The sequence below is a fragment of the Triturus cristatus genome, chromosome 1_2, assembly GCF_964204655.1.
Source record: "Triturus cristatus chromosome 1_2, aTriCri1.1, whole genome shotgun sequence".
Lineage (NCBI taxonomy): Eukaryota > Metazoa > Chordata > Amphibia > Caudata > Salamandridae > Triturus > Triturus cristatus.
The window spans coordinates 87,846,795-87,870,099 of NC_140580.1; the positions used below are offsets into that span (position 1 = coordinate 87,846,795).

At 42.3% G+C, this 23,305-nt stretch overlaps 1 protein-coding gene across 1 annotated transcript in view; it reads right to left on the reverse strand.

The window, feature by feature from the left end:
- Positions 1 to 23,305, reverse strand: part of BTBD16 (BTB domain containing 16) — a 654,256-nt gene that overhangs the window by 502,742 nt on the left and 128,209 nt on the right. The window contains exon 6 of the mRNA XM_085614582.1: positions 5,372 to 5,521. Coding sequence (XP_085470708.1) covers positions 5,372 to 5,521 — 150 coding nt within the window. The remainder of the gene's footprint in view (positions 1 to 5,371; positions 5,522 to 23,305) is intronic.

A 23,305-nucleotide genomic window follows, 5' to 3' on the forward strand; every position in this document is an offset into this window, starting at 1 on the left:
TTACATGTGGCTATGGCCTTGCATAGCGACAAACACACAACCAGTCAGCTATCTCAATCAGTGGTGGTGGTGTATGCCATGAGACCTTATAACTCACAAACCCCCAAATTAATATTTATCTCTACACCATTTATGGTGTGACTCAGTGTTATGCTTGGGACATTTCTTTCATTTGTGGCACACTGTGAGCAGCAGGCGCTCTGTACACAGAGCTACCTTGCTCATTGGTGGTGCAACGTATATGTAGATCGTGAGTGTTAAGCTCTTGTGTTATTAAAGAGTTTGGGCCCTATTTGCAACCTCACTGCCCCCTTTCATCCCTTCCTCCAACTTCCTGCCTCCTCTCTATACTACCTGCTCATACATGCTGCCTTCCTGTACCTTCTCATGCTGAGTATTTGTCCACCTCTGACTCCTCCCCCATGTGCCCCTCCCCATCAGCTCAAAGCTAATCTCACTTGTACTTGGAAACTGGAAGATGTGCAAAGCCCATCTCTTTACTTGCTCTCTCTGTCGGCTCACATTCCTCTCACGGTCTAGTGCCCATACTAGGTGCCCAGCCATTAACTGGTGGGTGGTCATTGCCTCTCTGAACCTTACTTTGAGGTAAATAAGGTTTCTTTAAGGACAGTAACCAGTCCCTATCTCTTGTACTCTCTCTCACCCCTCTCTCTCGCTTTCTCACACTCTTCCCGCATCTTTCATGTGGTTGACTCCAGGTTTTCAAGCACAGTTTCTTTCCCATGCCTTTTCAAGTTTTCTGTCCCTCAATCCCAAGTTCTCCTCCTCTTTTTGGGGTGTCTGCTGCTTACACAGGCCCTACCTCTTTATGCGTCTGCTGCTTGCTCTCCTCTTCTTTCTCTCTTTCTCACACACTCTTTCTGCTCCTCTGTCTGGAGTTCATTCAGCACTTTGTGCACAAACTACCTATCCATCTGTCTTCCTATCTATTTTGTGCAGCTCTCACTCATCTATTCCCCATGCCACCTGATTCCACTACACAAAGCCACTCCATTTCACACAATTTCACTCCATACAATGCCATAGCAATTCCAATCAACCCATATAATTCCACTCCACACCACATGCATCCAGTCCACACCAAGCCAAAACACATGGGTAAAAGCCAATGCTATTTACAACACCAACAGCTCTAAATCTGGCAAATGCGAAACCTATTGGCATTTGTAAATGCTTCCTTCTTTTTAGAACAGCACCACTCCCTTTAAGGTAGTTGAACTGCTTAAAAAATCAAAGTTATCCGTTTGGTACTCCAAATACATGTATGGTGTTTTGCCAGTGGTTCCTAAACTTTTGACTTTTTTGGACCCCACTTAATCATTACCTGAACCCGTGGACCCCCACTGAATCATTACTGGAATCCGGGGACCCCCACAGAGTCATTACTGAAAAGAGGGGACCCTAGCCTAAGTATTTTCAATGATTTGAACCACAAAATACACAAAACAAACCCCAGAAACAATCACTCATCAAACAAATACACAAATAATAAAATATTTTATATAATTCACAAACAAGTATAACAAAAATCTACAATTTTAAGGGAAGATTGGAGTCTTTCTAAATTCAATTGAGGCCACTCAACGAGCATACTAGATTCGGTTTGATGCACTTGTGCTGCTCCCATAAATCAATCTGAGGATATCAGCTTAATTTTTTGCCTCCAGTTTCAAATTCCTAAACATTCACAGGAAGGTTTAACATTTTCAATTTTGCTTCTTTATTTATGTGCATGTGATTAATCTGTTCAAAATTCTAATGCTCTAAGCAGTCGCGGACCCCCTGAGTAGGCATTGCGGACCACCAGGGTCCCTGGACCACAGGTCAAGAACCACTGTGTTATGCTGTTGCTTGCAAGCCACTACCCCTGATTTGGTAGCCAACCACAGAGACCTACCTAATTAGTATTTATTGGGCAGATTATTTAACAACCCCCTACGACTGGACATTTTGCAAAGCAATCTATTAGTATCTATGGAAAAATTAAAGACCTGTAGTATAAAGTCATTGTGTCATTTGTGCCCACGTTTTGGATACATCTGGCCCTAAGTCACATAGAACAGCCCTAGTATTAGTTTTTTTTCCCTGAAACTAAATTTTAAGAGGTGGCTTGTTCGAAGCAAATTCAATTTGATCTTTGAAAGAACCTCTGACAAGTCTGGAAAGAAGATATGAGGGAATATTTACTGGACGGAACAAAAAGAAGACTGTTTCCGAGTAATATTGGGATGAAGTAATTGATTGCCCAAATACACTAGACGTAATGGCCAAAATAGCATTGGTTAGCTTGACAGGCAGCCGGTAGAGACATCTCACCACAGAAGAAATGCGTTCACATTTTCGAATTTTCACTAATGTCCTCGTACAGGTGGACTCTATGGAACCAATAGAACAAAGCCATAGGATGGCAATAGTACAATGAACCTGGATGAAACAAATGCATTTATTGCAAAAACGTCGTGTGAGAAAGAATGCGATTCAGTAACCTGATATGGTAGTTATAGGCTTTAACTACAGTGAAAATCTGAGGGTTTGGAGAAAACATTGTAATATAGAATCGCACAGTTTCCACATGGATTGCACTGGTTTATGAAACCGGTTAATAGAAGCCAATACCAGAGTGAGAACAAAAGAAGGGCCAAATTAGGCATGGATCCAGAGTGAGACCAAAAGCGGGGCCAAATTAGGCATGGACACAGATGGATTTTCAGGGGGAACCACTGCCCATCTTCCAGGGGCCGAGGGTGGCTGAGAAGTGTTTGACATGTCATCTTGATCCCCATTTATGATCCCTTGGTCAACAAGCATTGACAAAGCCAACTGGTCTCTCCATTTGGGACCTATTGGCTTTGCCAAATGTTTAGTCATGCTGTGCAGCTTGGCTAACGAGAAAAAAAAGTGCTTTGAAGCGGCCGCTGTGCTGTACATTTCACCAGAATATGCATGACGTTCCTGTAGTGCGAAGCAGCAACCAGCTTACCGTGCTAGCACTCCCATAGGCTGCACAATGCCATATCTGTGATAGAGGGCCGTATTTAGATCTCAGCAGATGGAACACTCCGTCACAAACTTGAGGATACCCCGTCCGCCGCTTTGCAGTCTCCATAGGATATAACTGGTTTGTTTGTGATGGAGTATTTCTCTCCGCTAACATCTAAATTAGGCCCAGAGTGTTTTCTCTGGAATGCTACAGCTTGGTTCCTGTTGTCTGGCAAATTGTGCCACTGTGAGATTTACTGTTCATATTTAAATGGTTTACTAGTACATTGCAATCTCAAAACACAGGCCCCTGACTGCATGAAGCACCCCCACCCTCCATTAATTGCTGGACACAGCTCAGCATAATGGAAAGCGATTAAAGGTGAATACACAGTTTGGCGTGGTTGAGGAACAAAACTATAAGCTGGAAAACCCTATCTGATTTACTGGCTGATGCAGATGAAACCTTCGTACTTCACACAAATATCCACTCTACATTTTCATGAGTTGATGAGTCAACAAGTTCATCTGAAGCCTTCTCGCTGAAGAGCCCTCGGGCAATAAAGACATTTCAACCCAGCTGCAAAATTGAATACCTACATGGACCCTTTGGCTAGTCGGAACATTCTTCCAGTGTCAATGTTTTAAGTATAAGAGCATGCCACATTTTCTAAAGCAAAGCCTATCATCTTTCTGCACCAGGGATTAGGTCTGATTCCCACTGCTGGCAATTTGACAAAGCTCACTGCACCAACATCGATATACACAAATTCTGTGATGGCTTACAATTGTTCTTAATGAAGCCAATGAAAACCGCAGAAAGCAATGCATCTTTCTATGCACTAAAGACATTAAACAAACATACAAGTGGCTAGATATTTGACACATGATGATTGACAGTGTAGATAGCGTTAGCTTATCTGTAAATGTAACCATAATAGCAAATCACTATAAAGAAAAGGTTTTATTATACCCAGGTTATCCTGCATCTGGCGGGAGAAGCTCACCCAGGCCCACTATGTCATTTGAATTCTGGGCCCTGTGGTCTATTGTTATGGCAGAGAAACAAAACTGCAAGACAGTCTAGTGAATCTGTGGCTAGTGCATGCACTGCAGATTTCTGCATTTGACTTTGCGGTTACAGGTTCAACACTGCTTGGTAAACCTGACCTTTCACTCTTCCATGGTAGCAAACATGAATACCATTTACATCCTCATTCCAAATCCCATGATAACTTTGAAATAAGGTTCAAACTGTGTTTGAAGCTCAATTTAAAGATGAAGTTATATTTTCAATAAATATTTAGGAAAAATAACTTTTAGAAAGCTACCGTTTCCCTGCCCTAAAGCTTGACCTTAATAAGGTGTGAAATTCCTCCCTGGAGCTACATAAGAGATGAGTTTGATTGCCAGGTCGACCTGAATGGGCAGTTAAGACTCCTCAGAGCTTCACTGGACATTCAGGGTAAGGGCTAATGCCCTTCTTTTGGCACACAAGGGTCAAATCCTGCCTGATAGGTCTGTTAGAGAGACATGCAATAACCTTAGTTCAAACATTCTCAGAGAAGAATCTCAAAAGCTTCATCAGTACCAACCTGCTTCAAGTATCCAGCCTTCGGTTTCATTGCAGTGCCTACCATCTCAGCAGCATCCCATGCAGGAACTTAGATAAACTTTCAATGATTTTGTTAAAAAAACTGACAAGGTCTCCCTTTCTGAAGTCGGACTTAGAAACTGTTTCTACGTTTTGACTTCAAGACTTTCACCGGGACTAATACCACTTGGGGTATCCGACCATGGCTCCATCAAAGGCGTGCTGAAATTGCACATTGGTCCTGGTCTACCGCAACTATTGACTTACATGTGGTGCCTTATTTTCATTAACTTTTTGAAGACAGAAATATTTTAAAATTCATATTGTCAGCTCCTCTTATTGTCGTTTTGGTGTCATTTTGCTTATTAAAATGTTCTCTCTTTTCATAAGTTGGAGTGGTAATTTTATTGTGTTTTAGGTTTAACTTTTTAAACCAATTTGATACGAGCATACAAGTCTTGGGCCAGGAGTGCAGCAACCCGGACTATAATAGCTGTGCCCTGGGTTTATAACGGCTGATGGCAAATGTTTCAACCCTAGTTAATATGAGGATCCAATCTAGAAAAGCCATTTAGAAATTTTAATACCTTTGTTCTTTTATTAATTTTACACATTTTGTAGTGTTGTTTACTTCTGTGGTGTTACTTCCCATGAGGTCTTTGAGATCAGAAAGGGAACAAGGTGCATTTAAGACTTCCACTACCCCCAAACATTTGGCAGACATCACGGGTTATATGCATGGTTGTTGGTCTTTCCTCTGAGATCAGTAGAGCTCACCTGTGACGTTTTTCTCTGTTAAATCCAAAACTGCCTCCGTCTGCTTTTTTTGCTCCAATGCCAGTCTCAAGAGATGCGAGAGGGTGCCTGATTTGATGAGGTAAGGTCGGTGCAGCTCCCACGTGGTGCCCAAACACTGCAGTACAACATCTAGAAGCATATGACATTTTTGTTACTGTACAATACAGCATCTGATTATGATTATTTTGCTGTATAGAAAGTACACAATGTGCTCTTCCAGCTTCATCAACATGCAAGGATTAAATGAAGAAAACCCTGTGTGGGCAAAATCATTCAACATGGAGGTTACAAACTGTATTGGCAGAGTTGTTTACAGGGCCCAAAATGTACTAAATGCTGACACACTATAAAGCAGTTGTATGTGGCATTGACAGGATGTGTGCTCTGTCTAATCGAATAGCAGGACTTCCATGAGACTCACTCTTAGTACTAGAATCATGGGAGAGGAGCTTTAATCAATGGAGGTAAACGAAAAAAACTGCTTGACTGAAGTAGTACTGGACTTGTAGTAGTGAGGGGTCAACACTAAACTATGTGTGTTCCCAGCCCAGGATGCTGAAGAGGGGAGGAAACTGGCCCTCATCTGCAGCATTTCCATGTTCGGATGTTCTCCCACCATCATCAGAATTATCTTATAACGTACCTTTTTACTTCAGTGGTTTTCATTTGGGTAGTCTATGATTACAAAAGGTATGTAAAGCACCCATACCACCACATATAGTTGACACTCAAAACAACCAAGCTAATTAGATACTTACCTTCAGTAATTCCATTTTCTGGTGGATACACTTTCAGAGTCCTTACCTCTTGTATCTCCTCGGGGCCATACAGGATTTGAAAAAGATGATCCAGCCAGTGTAAGGAAATGCCTCTTTTTGCATGACCCACCCTTACGTTTTGGACTGATGCTGCTAGTTCTCAACTTTGCGAGTGCACAGAGTCCTGCTAATCAGACCTCAAAGTCAGGGATGTAGCCCTTAAAAAGTGTATGTTTAATTGCCTTATTCCAAAATTAGCATAAGTTAAGTTACTTATAAGTCCCTAGCGTATGATATCAGGAGTGCAGATAGCCTGTAAATTAAAGTCTACCTCTTAGGCTGCAGCATTTATTGTGCCACCATGAGTGTGACAAAGTAAAACATGTCTCTCCATCCTGCCACTACAGACTGGTAGAGCAGTTTTAAACTACTAATTTGACTTTGCTATTTAAACTAGTTTTAAAGTCCAGAACTTCTTTTTAATGTATGTATCACCCATAAGGTAGACCAGTCGAGCCCTAAGGTAGGGTACAGTATAATAAGAAGTAGGACAAGTATTTCGTATGTACTAAGGGTAACACCACCAAATTGTAGTTTTTACTGTAGAAGGGCTAGTAGCCTCATTGACAAGTACAGGGTTACACATTGTACTAAAATCTGAATGGGATCTCTAAAGTTGGTACTTCAAGGTATCAAAAGAATCGATAGATTAAATCCAATTTGATGCCGAAGTTGAATTTAATGTAACGTTTGAGTAAAAGGCAACTTTATAAGGTTGCTACTCTGTTGCCCAAGTTTTTGAGTCACCATTTACAGATGCTGACCACAAGACAGCTTTCTGCCCTACTGAAGAGAGGTGTGAATGAATCCCAGGAAAGGGCACAATAGAGAGCTGCTGCTGAAAGAGGTGTCACCTCTCCCTGGCAGGAAGCCAAACAGGGTGTGAGACCAAAAGCTAAGCTTCAAAGGGGTAGCTGCCTTTGAAGGGCAAATGGAGAACACACACAAGAAGGGTTGCTCTTTTGCTCTGGTAAACAGGCTGGTGTCGGTGACAGAGAGGGGGAAACAGTAGTCAATCCAGTTTTCCCATGGGCATGCAGCCCTCAGGTACCAAAACTAGAGGATGTGCTACCAAGCTCCACACACCATGAGAATGATTCAGTCATCTTGGGAGTGGGCAGAATACTGCGCTCTGAGATAATTAGATGCCCCAAATTGCAGGAAGTCATCATCAGGCAGGAAGGGACATGGAAGCCTATTGGCTAGTAGCCACCACATCCTGAGAGCAAGCTATGGGCATAAAAATGGCTCCCCTGGGACCCAGACCACAGATTACATCTGTACTGGAGAGAAGACCAAAAAGGACCGCTCTGCTGTTCCCTGGACCTGGCAAAGAGAGGTGCACCAAAGACTGGAATGCACCCAGTACTCCTGGGCTAGGAAAGACAGAACTGTACTTGTGGTGCCCTGCTTGTGGAAAAGTCATCCCACCAGCCGCAGACAGAAAAAGGTGGAATCCAAGAGTCAATTGCCTGACTTTCTGATACAACTCCAAGGCCACAAAAGCTGAAGACTCTGCCTTGGGATGTTGCTAGCCACAAACACTTAGTCGCTGCTTACCGCCGAAATGCAGTTTGGGAAAACAAGCCCTGACACTCACAAGTTGCACCAGAGTCTGCTGGACCCAAGAGAGTCACTGAAGTGAGGTTTGGTCGCCCAGGACATACACTAGCCTCAGTTAAAGGGAACAACTGGTTTCGCTGTGACAGAAAGCCGGTAGACCAAGTGGCAAATGGTTTTTGACTTGACTTCCCCTGGGCTTCGAGGAACATTGACTTCTGTGGCCAAAGTTGTCCCACTGTGTTTGTAGACTGTGGGAAGGCCCCTGGAAGACCCTAGTCAACCCGATCAGCATCCTGTATGCCTTGCCTCAGGACCACTCTATTGATGTCCATGGCGGTTTGATCATAGAGCCTGGAACTGAACTGGAGACTGCTCTGACAGCAAGTTAACTGTCTTGCTAATCCTTACGGGCTCTTGTGATTTGCTTTCTGATAGAGTTGGATGCCCATAGCAGGCGGGAATACATGAACACCATTATAAAACGTTTTCAAAGTAACCACTAAATGTGGTCGTTGCCAATGCTTGTCTGCATTTTGCATGGAAAGCAGTGATTTATGGTTTGCCCAGTTATTTATAGCTCCGGAAATTCCAGTGGATTTAATTTATTTTGATGTCTACAAATTCGTACAAAATAAGACCTTTTATAATTTTGTGTCGGATTTCCTTATTTTCATGTTTCTGTCTAATTCAATTGTTTTGGTAATTCTAAATGCTTTGCACTTGCCCCTTTGTTAAATCCGGACTGCTTGAAGCTGCAGCCTCCCACGGTTGAGGTAAGGTTTTCCAAAAGAGCCATAACTGGATCCAATACAGGTTTGTGAGTTAATTTCACGGTAAGGTCACACAACCACACTATATAATAAATAGCATTTCCTCACAACCGGTACCTCCTGGATGTGATGCAATTCCGGCCCTTGTCCATGGCCTTAAATTCAAGGACGAGATTTATGAATGAAACAGAAATGCAGGTAAAAATACGAACTTGAAACTTAATATATATACAATATACCTGAAAACAAGAAGAAAAGTGGGTTGATGAGGAATCTGCAAGCAGATAAGAGTATCCATCAGAAACATTGTTAGAAAAGGTAAATAACGAATTTTTCTGATAGATATACTTCTACCTGCAGATTCCTCACCTCATGAATCAATACCAAAAAATAAACCCCAGGAGAAGTGTCTGAGGAGAAAGTTGGTAAAAACAAACTGAGCCATAAGGACTCATGAAGGCAATCATCCATGCAAGCCCAAGATGGAAGCAATGATGGACATGAATGATGTGAAAGAACCTGTCTCCCTCCAACAAGTCAACCGGGTTCTTCAAAACACTTAACAAAAAGAAACTAATGTGTCCACTCTATTCCATATGCTATTAAACCATATCATACAGATCACTTTTTAAATTGAAGTAGTATAACGGCCATAGATAAGTCAATAAACCCTGAGAAGGACTAACATATACAACACTGCTAATCAAAGTATCGCTAAGGTGAACAACGCCAGATGCAACATCGAATAAGGTGGGGCAGAAGATTTCCCCTGTACATCCCCTTCCCGTCAGATCTTAAGACCAAACACACTGAAGAAACGAAAGGATGCAAATATAACTGAACTAAGAAACCAGGCTTAAACCAGAGAAGCAGTACACCAACCAATCCCAAGGTTAGAAAGAGCTGTAAAACAGGACAGTCATAATGCCAATCAGCACTGTTCAAACTGCAAACTCAACCCAAAAGAGAGGAAAGCAGGCCTCCCTTAGGCTCATACAGTAAGATGAAATACAAACCTTGACTGATGAAAAGGTGACTCAGCAAATGTGACACTAAGGGCAACGTGGAGGACATCGCAAAATTTAACCAGGCACTGAGGGAAGAGCGGCCACATCTTGATACCCAAAAAGTGCAATCGATTAAAACATACTCCCCCCCCCCCCCCCCGGCATTGAGTCAGCACCAAGGAGCTGATCCAAAGGGTACTAAAGAACAACCGAAGTAACCTCTACCCTTACCTAGCCACAAGAAAACCAGCGAAAAAATCAGTCATGTAGCTACCCACTCACCTATCCAGCAGGGAATACTTTAGGGAAGAGCAGATGTTAAGTTGTGGGTGTGGGACGACTCAGTAGAATGTGATTGGTAAGGTGTGTCATTAATTGATCGGGAGAAGCTGTCCGACAAAGCTGGAGTGCCAGGAATAACTTACGTGTGAGGGTGACATGTCATCTCTCCTGTTAACTTAACAAAAAGAATCCGAAGGCGGGCGGGACAAATCATAAATAACAGGACAAACTTAGCCCTTCTGTAACTAGATCGGCCTTCAAATCTACAAGTATCAGGCAGTTTAGCCACACTGTACTGCAGCCTGCAGTAATCAAATTGCTTCCTAAAAGTGCCAGGTGTGCTTAGCACCAATTCCCCGAAGACAACGAAATGAAAAACTACTACAAAAACAGAGATACTCTGTCATTCCCACTCAATAGAAGGGAGACACATCATAAGCTGAAATAAGATTGTCTAGAGTCTTCAATGCTTCAGCTCGCAAATAAACTAGTGTCAGAAAGTGGGTTATTAATTTGGGAATGGGGGCTCACAAACATAATAACCATACCCTGGTTGGATTGCTACACAAGTCTCAGTGAACCTCTTCTGAATCCTAGAAACTATGGCGCAAGCAGCAGACTGTTCCCCACAGAAATGTATGTTAAGTTTAAGGAGTACCAACAATTTTGAAGTCAAGAAAACAACATACTAAAATTCTCAATTTTTTTCTTTGTTTATAAATTGGTTTAATAAGCAAAAATACAAGAAAACAATACAAATCAATTACGTGATAAATAGAACCAGAGATTTCTTTTAAAGTTTTAAGACTAAAAGGGGCTAGAAAAGTTAAAGCGCAATGGGAAAATATTAGTTTGTGGTTAATGAAGACCTAGTTGTGATTTCAGACAGACCATGACAAATCTAAAGTTGGATACACCAACCAGGCTATTCCAGTCAAAGTTTTTACCTTCTAATTTTGTCTTCTTTATCGTAGTCCAAATGTTCGTTGAAGTTGTTCTTCTGGTGCCAAACTACGGGAGGTACAACACTGGATTTCTGGCTGCCTCAATCAATTTGCCACTGGAATATATTTATTGCCTGGTCCAAGGTTTTAGTCTTGGACTTGGTCATTTTATTTGACTCTCAAAATAACTCCACCGAGGCAAGGCTGTACACTGTACCCAGGTACGGCTTCGCAAGACTGGATTCTTTTACCATGAGGTCTAAGTGAACCAGTTTCCAGTGCCGTAAAAAGCTCCAAGCAGAACAAACCTGGTTTTCTTGCCCTCTTTGGGTGTATCCTCTCTGGGCAAGCCTCAGCACCCTGAACCAACCATCTGAAAGTGGAAAACATGACACACTTTTCTTAAAGTGCTGGGAAAGTTCCTCTTGGTTACTCCTGCATCCCCCAGGACATTATCCTAGAACCCAGGTATCTGTGCACCCAGAGTTCTGGCAGGGTCCAGCCCAAAGTGGTCAGTTGGGCCATATATTGGTATGGAGTCCTGCCTTTGGTGTCTCTAGATTATTAATTACAATGGTGTGACCTTGTGTCCCACAGAACCTGGGAATGTAACAGTATGTAGTGACAATGGGTTCTGTTGGGAAAGGATATTTTCTTACAACAATTCTAACTTTTTCTTTTCATGTTAACATATCAATAAATGATTCCAACACACATGGTTAGGAACTTCATGTATTTTATTCATTTATCGAGGTTACAGAAAAAAAGTTCAAAAAAGGCTTCTTCAGACAGTGGCAAAGGTGAAGCGCTCGTGCAGGTTGATCAGGTGACTTAGACAAAACAACGGACGCAGCGTATTGTTGATAAATCAATTACATCAGTATAGTGCCCATCTGTTTTCAATAAATCCATACATGTTGGCTAATTATATTAGTTTTTGATGCTTTTCTGATGGGTTTTAGAGCTAATGCGGGGCACTGTATAAACATCATCGACGTTTCAACCCTTCTTATCGTGTTTCTTACAAACATCTAAATGGGTCTTCATCAGGACTAACAACATGTACAGCCTGTATAGTAAAAGAGATGTATAGTGTAGAAGCATGTGTGTTGTTGCATGCAAATCCTTTGTTTAGTAGCATGACTGAATCAGGACTCACCTGAAATACTTGAAAAAGGTCCCATATGTATCCTGGATCTAGGAGCACAAGCAATGTGCTGGATAGTTTAGGAAAATACCCCAAAAAAGGAAATATATGCCCATGTCAATGTTAATCCATTCATAGGGCCCGATTCACAGAACTAACTTAAGACAAAATCCTAAACTTACTACCATTTTGGTATTCACAGAAGGCACTTACTCATTTCGGTATTCACAGAAGTTAGGAGTCCTAACTTTAGGACTCCTAAATGCCTTCTGTGAATACCGAAAGTCTTACAGTTAGGATTTTTCTCAGTTTAGGAGTAGTAAAGTTAGGACTCCTAACTTTAGGACTCCTAAAGGCCTTCTGTGAATACCGAAAGTCTTAAAGTTAGGATTTTTCTCAGTTTAGGAGTAGTAAAGTTAGGAGTGCTAACTTTACTACTCCTAAACTGAGAAAAATCCTAACTTTAAGACTTTCGGTATTCACAGAAGGCATTTAGGAGTCCCAAAGTTAGGACTCCTAACTTCTGTGAATACCGAAATGAGTAAGTGCCTTCTGTGAATACCAAAATGAGTAAGTGCCTTCTGTGAATACCAAAATGAGTAAGTGCCTTCTATGAATACCAAAATGGTAGTAAGTTTAGGATTTTGTCTTAAGTTAGTTCTGTGAATCGGGCCCATAGATTGGTTAAAGCAATTATAGTAATAATAATCATGCCTTGTCTCACCTCTCAACCAGGATGGGGTCATATGCAGGCGGTGAAGCTTTGTGGATTCAAAAGGTTTCCACAGGGACAATACAAACTTGTCCTGGCTATAGTATCCTTAGTACAAAATGTGTGTCATTAGTGAAACCGATTCTAAAACCTGAATGGCATTGACCAAAGGTCCATGTGAGTTTCCAATCTTACCTATTACTTCCGAGATGAGTGATAAGATTGTCACCTCTATCAGCCGCAAGGCAGCTTGTGGAACCCGGAGGTCTCCACGGGGACAGTGAATACTTGCCTTTGGTATAGAACCTTTCTATAAAATGCATATATTGATTTATTAGTCAAAAGGTTTTCAACAAAAAACCTCAATGCATTATTGAAATCCTCAAGTATATTGGCTGCTAGGTTTTACCTATTGCTTCAGAAAACAGGCAAATACATCTCCACCTCTCCCGCTGCACTTAGAGATGCTGAAGCGCGGCAGAGGAGTCTAGCTAGATATGCAGGATGAGGTCTCCTTTGTAAGTGTACGCATGGCAGTGCAAAGGGCCTCTCTCCAAGATGGTGATCCGCTGGTGGCGGTTGAGACACCGCTCAGTGCATAGATGATAAATTGTATCTATTGGGTGGTGCCGGTAGCATTATCACGTATACAGTATATCCCGCAGACTTTGATTGGGTGATAAATTGTATCTTTTAGGTATTTAAAGTGCCAGGAGCATTGTTGCAGGTACAGTGCATTCCCCAGGCATCACTCAGTGTTTTGATGATACATTTGAGCATAGAAGCCGGTACAGATTATTCCACAAGTAATGGTCATTGCAATGTATCATATGAGTTATTCAAGTGTCGCTTTCAACTTAATTGATCGAAAGGACTATAGAAAGGGTGAAGTTTGGAATAAATCCCTTTGTATATTATAAAGCCCTTCTGTGGTCAAGGAGTGTATGGAGTCTTCTTGTATTAACAAGTGTAATGCTTATCACCAATTGCAATGTAGTGTATTCCCAAGATAATTAATACACGTTAGCATTACATGGTCGGTCACTATTCAAAAGGATTTATACGATACTCAGCATTTCTAATACAATATAAAGCACTTATTAAACAATTGATGTACAACACTATCAACAGGTTAGTGCCTATAATGTAGTTAAAATACAATTATAGTATTGACATGCTGGCTATGGATCATATCATGTTATGCAGGGTAACGAAGGCCCTTGGGAGCATTTCCAAATTCGTATACAGTTAGGTATCAACTACAAAGTATTGTAATGCAGGGGAATGAAACCAGATATACTGGCAATTAGTAGTAGAAAGGAGATCTAAGCAGATCCTAACATATCACAGCATGATGGGGAGGTGACAGATTATTCACTTACTCAACAATGCCACTTGCCTGGAAATTTCCTCAAACTCATTCAATCCCTGATTGACAGTGTCAATTATAAGCATCCATTTACATTCTCTCAGATTGATACTAGTTGACAAATCACCTTCTCTCGTGTTGGGAATTATCGTTTCTAGAACCCACCATCTCAGGTTCTCTACTTGGTGTTTAGCTGTGTTGAAGTGCTCAACCAATGGGACTCCTTGTCCTGCACAAGATATCCTACTACAGTGTTGCAGAATTCTTGCCTTGGCTTTTTGGCGTGTCTTGGCTACATAAAGCTTATCACATGGATATTGGATCACATATACCACATCTGTGCTGTTACAGTTGGTATGATGTTTCAGGGTTTAGTTGTGATTCATGCATTTGAATTCCTTGCTTTCAGCTGGTAATTCGCAGGTCTTACATCTTCCACACTTGGAGTAACCAACCAATGGGGGTAAGTAGAATTGCAATCTCAGATCGGGAGCCTGTGGTGTCCTGGGTTGAGAACTAACAACAAAGATCCTCACGTTGCTCCCTCTCTTGAAGGCATACAATGGTGTACCCTCCATGTCTAATTCATCTGAAACTAGGTTCCAATATTTGTTGATTATCGTTTTGATAGCATTACTTTGGGTATATAATGTGGTAACACAAATTACTCTATTCCCTGCAGTGTCTGATTTATCATGTGTCTTAAGTAAGGTGTCACAAGGGCAATACAATGCTCTTTGCATGCTATTTTCAAAAGCCCATCAGGGTAGCCTCATTCCTTCAATCTTTCAAGCCAGTAGGCCAGTCTCACTGAAGTAATCAACCCTAAGGGTGCAGTTCCTATGAATTCTGAGGAACTGTCAGTATGGAAGATTGTCACACAGGTTTCTTGGGTGTTGAACCCAGGTATCTGTGCACCCAGAGTTCTGGCAGGGTCCAGCCCAAAGTGGTCAGTTGGGCCATATATTGGTATGGAGTCCTGCCTTTGGTGTCTCTAGACTATTAATTACAATGGTGTGACCTTGTGTCCCACAGAACCTGGGCATGTAACAGTATGTAGTGACAATGGGTTCTGTTGGGAAAGGATAATTTCTTACAACAATTTTAACTTTTTCTTTTCATGTTAACATATCAATAAATGATTCCAACACACATGGTTAGGAACTTCATGTATTTTATTCATTTATCGAGGTTACAGAAAAAAAGTTCAAAAAAGGCTTCTTCAGACAGTGGCAAAGGTGAAGCGCTCGTGCAGGTTGATCAGGTGACTTAGACAAAACAACGGACGCAGCGTATTGTTGATAAATCAATTACATCAGTATAGTGCCCATCTGTTTTCAATAAATCCATACATGTTGGCTAATTATATTAGTTTTTGATGCTTTTCTGATGGGTTTTAGAGCTAATGCGGGGCACTGTATAAACATCATCGACGTTTCAACCCTTCTTATCGTGTTTCTTACAAACATCTAAATGGGTCTTCATCAGGACTAACAACATGTACAGCCTGTATAGTAAAAGAGATGTATAGTGTAGAAGCATGTGTGTTGTTGCATGCAAATCCTTTGTTTAGTAGCATGACTGAATCAGGACTCACCTGAAATACTTGAAAAAGGTCCCATATGTATCCTGGATCTAGGAGCACAAGCAATGTGCTGGATAGTTTAGGAAAATACCCCAAAAAAGGAAATATATGCCCATGTCAATGTTAATCCATTCATAGGGCCCGATTCACAGAACTAACTTAAGACAAAATCCTAAACTTACTACCATTTTGGTATTCACAGAAGGCACTTACTCATTTCGGTATTCACAGAAGTTAAGAGTCCTAACTTTAGGACTCCTAAATGCCTTCTGTGAATACCGAAAGTCTTACAGTTAGGATTTTTCTCAGTTTAGGAGTAGTAAAGTTAGGACTCCTAACTTTAGGACTCCTAAAGGCCTTCTGTGAATACCGAAAGTCTTAAAGTTAGGATTTTTCTCAGTTTAGGAGTAGTAAAGTTAGGAGTGCTAACTTTACTACTCCTAAACTGAGAAAAATCCTAACTTTAAGACTTTCGGTATTCACAGAAGGCATTTAGGAGTCCTAAAGTTAGGACTCCTAACTTCTGTGAATACCGAAATGAGTAAGTGCCTTCTGTGAATACCAAAATGAGTAAGTGCCTTCTATGAATACCAAAATGGTAGTAAGTTTAGGATTTTGTCTTAAGTTAGTTCTGTGAATCGGGCCCATAGATTGGTTAAAGCAATTATAGTAATAATAATCATGCCTTGTCTCACCTCCCAACCAGGATGGGGTCATATGCAGGCGGTGAAGCTTTGTGGATTCAAAAGGTTTCCACAGGGACAATACAAACTTGTCCTGGCTATAGTATCCTTAGTACAAAATGTGTGTCATTAGTGAAACCGATTCTAAAACCTGAATGGCATTGACCAAAGGTCCATGTGAGTTTCCAATCTTACCTATTACTTCCGAGATGAGTGATAAGATTGTCACCTCTATCAGCCGCAAGGCAGCTTGTGGAACCCGGAGGTCTCCACGGGGACAGTGAATACTTGCCTTTGGTATAGAACCTTTCTATAAAATGCATATATTGATTTATTAGTCAAAAGGTTTTCAACAAAAAACCTCAATGCATTATTGAAATCCTCAAGTATATTGGCTGCTAGGTTTTACCTATTGCTTCAGAAAACAGGCAAATACATCTCCACCTCTCCCGCTGCACTTAGAGATGCTGAAGCGCGGCAGAGGAGTCTAGCTAGATATGCAGGATGAGATCTCCTTTGTAAGTGTACGCATGGCAGTGCAAAGGGCCTCTCTCCAAGATGGTGATCCGCTGGTGGCGGTTGAGACACCGCTCAGTGCATAGATGATAAATTGTATCTATTGGGTGGTGCCGGTAGCATTATCACGTATACAGTATATCCCGCAGACTTTGATTGGGTGATAAATTGTATCTTTTAGGTATTTAAAGTGCCAGGAGCATTGTTGCAGGTACAGTGCATTCCCCAGGCATCACTCAGTGTTTTGATGATACATTTGAGCATAGAAGCCGGTACAGATTATTCCACAAGTAATGGTCATTGCAATGTATCATATGAGTTATTCAAGTGTCGCTTTCAACTTAATTGATCGAAAGGACTATAGAAAGGGTGAAGTTTGGAATAAATCCCTTTGTATATTATAAAGCCCTTCTGTGGTCAAGGAGTGTATGGAGTCTTCTTGTATTAACAAGTGTAATGCTTATCACCAATTGCAATGTAGTGTATTCCCAAGATAATTAATACACGTTAGCATTACATGGTCGGTCACTATTCAAAAGGATTTATACGATACTCAGCATTTCTAATACAATATAAAGCACTTATTAAACAATTGATGTACAACACTATCAACAGGTTAGTGCCTATAATGTAGTTAAAATACAATTATAGTATTGACATGCTGGCTATGGATCATATCATGTTATGCAGGGTAACGAAGGCCCTTGGGAGCATTTCCAAATTCGTATACAGTTAGGTATCAACTACAAAGTATTGTAATGCAGGGGAATGAAACCAGATATACTGGCAATTAGTAGTAGAAAGGAGATCTAAGCAGATCCTAACATATCACAGCATGATGGGGAGGTGACAGATTATTCACTTACTCAACAATGCCACTTGCCTGGAAATTTCCTCAAACTCATTCAATCCCTGATTGACAGTGTCAATTATAAGCATCCATTTACATTCTCTCAGATTGATACTAGTTGACAAATCACCTTCTCTCGTGTTGGGAATTATCGTTTCTAGAACCCACCATCTCAGGTTCTCTACTTGGTGTTTAGCTGTGTTGAAGTGCTCAACCAATGGGACTCCTTGTCCTGCACAAGATATCCTACTACAGTGTTGCAGAATTCTTGCCTTGGCTTTTTGGCGTGTCTTGGCTACATAAAGCTTATCACATGGATATTGGATCACATATACCACATCTGTGCTGTTACAGTTGGTATGATGTTTCAGGGTTTAGTTGTGATTCATGCATTTGAATTCCTTGCTTTCAGCTGGTAATTCGCAGGTCTTACATCTTCCACACTTGGAGTAACCAACCAATGGGGGTAAGTAGAATTGCAATCTCAGATCGGGAGCCTGTGGTGTCCTGGGTTGAGAACTAACAACAAAGATCCTCACGTTGCTCCCTCTCTTGAAGGCATACAATGGTGTACCCTCCATGTCTAATTCATCTGAAACTAGGTTCCAATATTTGTTGATTATCGTTTTGATAGCATTACTTTGGGTATATAATGTGGTAACACAAATTACTCTATTCCCTGCAGTGTCTGATTTATCATGTGTCTTAAGTAAGGTGTCACAAGGGCAATACAATGCTCTTTGCATGCTATTTTCAAAAGCCCATCAGGGTAGCCTCATTCCTTCAATCTTTCAAGCCAGTAGGCCAGTCTCACTGAAGTAATCAACCCTAAGGGTGCAGTTCCTATGAATTCTGAGGAACTGTCAGTATGGAAGATTGTCACACAGGTTTCTTGGGTGTTGAACCCAGGTATCTGTGCACCCAGAGTTCTGGCAGGGTCCAGCCCAAAGTGGTCAGTTGGGCCATATATTGGTATGGAGTCCTGCCTTTGGTGTCTCTAGACTATTAATTACAATGGTGTGACCTTGTGTCCCACAGAACCTGGGCATGTAACAGTATGTAGTGACAATGGGTTCTGTTGGGAAAGGATAATTTCTTACAACAATTTTAACTTTTTCTTTTCATGTTAACATATCAATAAATGATTCCAACACACATGGTTAGGAACTTCATGTATTTTATTCATTTATCGAGGTTACAGAAAAAAAGTTCAAAAAAGGCTTCTTCAGACAGTGGCAAAGGTGAAGCGCTCGTGCAGGTTGATCAGGTGACTTAGACAAAACAACGGACGCAGCGTATTGTTGATAAATCAATTACATCAGTATAGTGCCCATCTGTTTTCAATAAATCCATACATGTTGGCTAATTATATTAGTTTTTGATGCTTTTCTGATGGGTTTTAGAGCTAATGCGGGGCACTGTATAAACATCATCGACGTTTTAACCCTTCTTATCGTGTTTCTTACAAACATCTAAATGGGTCTTCATCAGGACTAACAACATGTACAGCCTGTATAGTAAAAGAGATGTATAGTGTAGAAGCATGCGTGTTGTTGCATGCAAATCCTTTGTTTAGTAGCATGACTGAATCAGGACTCACCTGAAATACTTGAAAAAGGTCCCATATGTATCCTGGATCTAGGAGCACAAGCAATGTGCTGGATAGTTTAGGAAAATACCCCAAAAAAGGAAATATATGCCCATGTCAATGTTAATCCATTCATAGGGCCCGATTCACAGAACTAATTTAAGACAAAATCCTAAACTTACTACCATTTTGGTATTCACAGAAGGCACTTACTCATTTCGGTATTCACAGAAGTTAGGAGTCCTAACTTTAGGACTCCTAAATGCCTTCTGTGAATACCGAAAGTCTTACAGTTAGGATTTTTCTCAGTTTAGGAGTAGTAAAGTTAGGACTCCTAACTTTAGGACTCCTAAAGGCCTTCTGTGAATACCGAAAGTCTTAAAGTTAGGATTTTTCTCAGTTTAGGAGTAGTAAAGTTAGGAGTGCTAACTTTACTACTCCTAAACTGAGAAAAATCCTAACTTTAAGACTTTCGGTATTCACAGAAGGCATTTAGGAGTCCTAAAGTTAGGACTCCTAACTTCTGTGAATACCGAAATGAGTAAGTGCCTTCTGTGAATACCAAAATGAGTAAGTGCCTTCTGTGAATACCAAAATGAGTAAGTGCCTTTTATGAATACCAAAATGGTAGTAAGTTTAGGATTTTGTCTTAAGTTAGTTCTGTGAATCGGGCCCATAGATTGGTTAAAGCAATTATAGTAATAATAATCATGAACTTGTCTCACCTCCCAACCAGGATGGGGTAATATGCAGGCGGTGAAGCTTTGTGGATTCAAAAGGTTTCCACAGGGACAATACAAACTTGTCCTGGCTATAGTATCCTTAGTACAAAATGTGTGTCATTAGTGAAACCGATTCTAAAACCTGAATGGCATTGACCAAAGGTCCATGTGAGTTTCCAATCTTACCTATTACTTCAGAGATGAGTGATAAGATTGTCACCTCTATCAGCCGCAAGGCAGCTTGTGGAACCCGGAGGTCTCCACGGGGACAGTGAATACTTGCCTTTGGTATAGAACCTTTCTATAAAATGCATATATTGATTTATTAGTCAAAAGGTTTTCAACAAAAAACCTCAATGCATTATTGAAATCCTCAAAAGCCCATCAGGGTAGCCTCATTCCTTCAATCTTTCAAGCCAGTAGGCCAGTCTCACTGAAGTAATCAACCCTAAGGGTGCAGTTCCTATGAATTCTGAGGAACTGTCAGTATGGAAGATTGTCACACAGGTTTCTTGGGTGTTGACTTGTGTAGCTAAGCAGTGTATAGCACTCACAAGGTTTCTTATATAGGATACAGTAAAGTTTTGTATCCTCTATTTTAATGCTGAGAGACATAAAATGGATTTCCTCTCCACTCTATGTGATGGTGAATTTGATATCCTTGGATCTTTCATTTAGCCACAAGAAAAAGTGTCTGTTCTTCACCTGTCACTATCATTAGTATATCATTGATATATCTCTTCCATAGTGTAATGTTATCAAGAAAGTGGTTTTCAGTAGTGTATATATGTGTAACCCCATATTTGTCCACGTACAGGTTGGCTAGATCCAGTGCAAATCCAGCCCCCATGGCTACTCACTTGGTTTGAAAGTAGTATTTATTACGGAACACAAAAATAATTTTAGTCAGCGCTATTCTTAGCAATTCTACTATAAACTCAGTTGGGAACCAAGTGGGGCTCTCTCTCTTATTCAGGCCCTCTCACACCATGTCCACGGCTTGCTCCTGGGGAATACTAGTGTACAAAGAGGCTACATCCAGGTTGACCAGTAGGTGGCTAGATGGATCAAATGGCTGATTTTCAATCATCTTGATGACTTCCATGGTGTCTCTTACATATTACGTATTTTGCATGAAATAGTTTCAAGAAGAGATCGATGTACTTGCAGGGTGGTTCTAATACAGACCCCTAGTATTATTATCCCTGGGGGTTTCTCTAAACTTTTATGTATCTTAGGGAGAGTTAATATTGTAGGTATCCTAGGACTTTTTTCTTAAGGAAATAAAATTCTATGTTAGGACATGGAGGCGAGGATTAGGCATTTCTATCTTCTTTATATCTAACAGCAGTCATGTTAAACCAACGACATAACATTGGACTTAGTTTCCCATGATGCTAGGGAAACCATGAAGTTCTAAACAAAACAAATCCATCGAATTAGGAGCCTCCAGCCTCTGTAGCTGATGTAGACCCTCATCGAACCTCAATTTTCTTCGCGGCTGCAGCCGTATGAAGATAAGTGCGGGGACGGTGTTCCCCTTTTCTCTCTTTGATCTCTCTAAATCGCATATGCCAGTTGGTTTGTGATCTGTTTTTCTGCAGGTTCTTGTGCGGGGACTCAGCTTCGCTTCCATGGCCATAGGAACGCTTCCGCAATACTTCATGGCTTTCCCTAATCCCTCTGATGACTCCCCTGCAGGGTCTAACGGTGAGTCGGACCATGACCGACCCTGGCGCCCTTCACCTACTTTAACCTCTGATTTCCACCCGGCGGGAGAGTGCCCCTAGACCACGCAGTCAGATCTTTTGGAGCCTGAGGAACTCTTACACTCCCATTCCTCTGCGTGGGTCCCAGGTGAGATGGTGGACAAGTACATGGCAAGCAGGTTATGTAAGCCTCTAGACCAAGAAGTCTGTTCACGGCTTAGGGCAGAATGCTCCCGATCCTCATTAGAGGGCAAAGTTACAGTGACGTCCAAAATTGATACCAAAATGGTGTCCTTCTAACCAAGTACATCAAGGACCCGAAGAAGGGAATTGACCGCTTGTTGGACCCGGCCTCGTGGCGTGGTCCTTAACCCCCTGGATTGTGCCCGTTCCCCGCCCCGGCCGTCCCGGGCCACCCGTCTGAACTGCACCAAGGCCCTTCACCCGGGGCTGCACGTGGCCGCATACTCCTCGTGGCCCCGCCATCTTGTTGGCATCCACGTCACACCGTGCACCAGCCGGCGCGACCCCGCTCAACCCGGCCTCGACCCCAGCGAAGCTCCGACATCGAGGCACCACGAACTAGCCAGGGGGTGCCGCAGGAACCATTCATCGCCCCCGGCGGAGGACAGTATCGATGGGACCCCCAACTGTCCTCCCCTCTCGAGGTGTGATCGCCCTGCAACTCCCATGGGCCTGGCGCCTCTCCTGCTGGGCGTCTGGCCACCTCCACCCGGCCACTCCGCCCCCTCGGGCGCATAGGTCCGGACATCAAAGGGCTCCAGACCTATATCTGGGGCGACCCCACCACAGCTCGGCAGTTGTATCCCGGAGTCGAGAGCCCTGCTGATTGAATCGCGGCTGACCCTACGGAGAAGAACTCTTGTCGGAACCATCACGAGCCCTGCTGACTGCGTCGCGGCTCCCTCTTGTGAACCCTTTCTGAACCACCTGGAACATCGGAGCCCTGCTGACGCTGTCGCGGCCCAACCTCGCTGAAACCTTCCTCGGAGCCCTGCTGACGACGTCGCGGCTCGAGCTGAGCAGAAACCATCTTGAGAGCCCTGCTGATTGAATCGCGGCTCTCCACGAACTGTACGCCAGAGCCCTGCTGACGCCGTCGCGGCTCGACCCCTCCGAGATCCGGAGGTCCTCCAGCTTGAGGATAAGAACTGGGCCCCGGGTACCCTCGTACCGCACTCCTGCCAAAGACTGTCCCGCTACCCCTACCCTTCCAAAGAGACACTGAGACTTTTGGTGGATCCCTCGATCCCTTCGTGTAAATATTGACCTCGTAACCTTTTTATTGCTGATAAAGAATTGCTTGTCTTGAGACAACCTCCTTGAGTCCGGTGTGGTGGTGTTACTGTGCTAGTACGTAATAGGAGAAGGATCTCTCAGGAGACTTCTCGGCAGCGCTCGGCTACTTCGTGCAGTGAGAGGGCCCCCCTTGGTGGTCTCACCGACTCCTCGGGGTCCGCCTTCCAACTTTTGGTGGCCAGCAACGGGATCCGAGCCGAACGCAGTACGTACCAGCCAGTACCCACTAGCTACCCATCCAAACGAATAGCATCATGAGCAGCCAGGAAAACAACGCGACAATGGAGTTCCAGCCCGAACGGCTGGAAGAATATACGCACAAAGAATT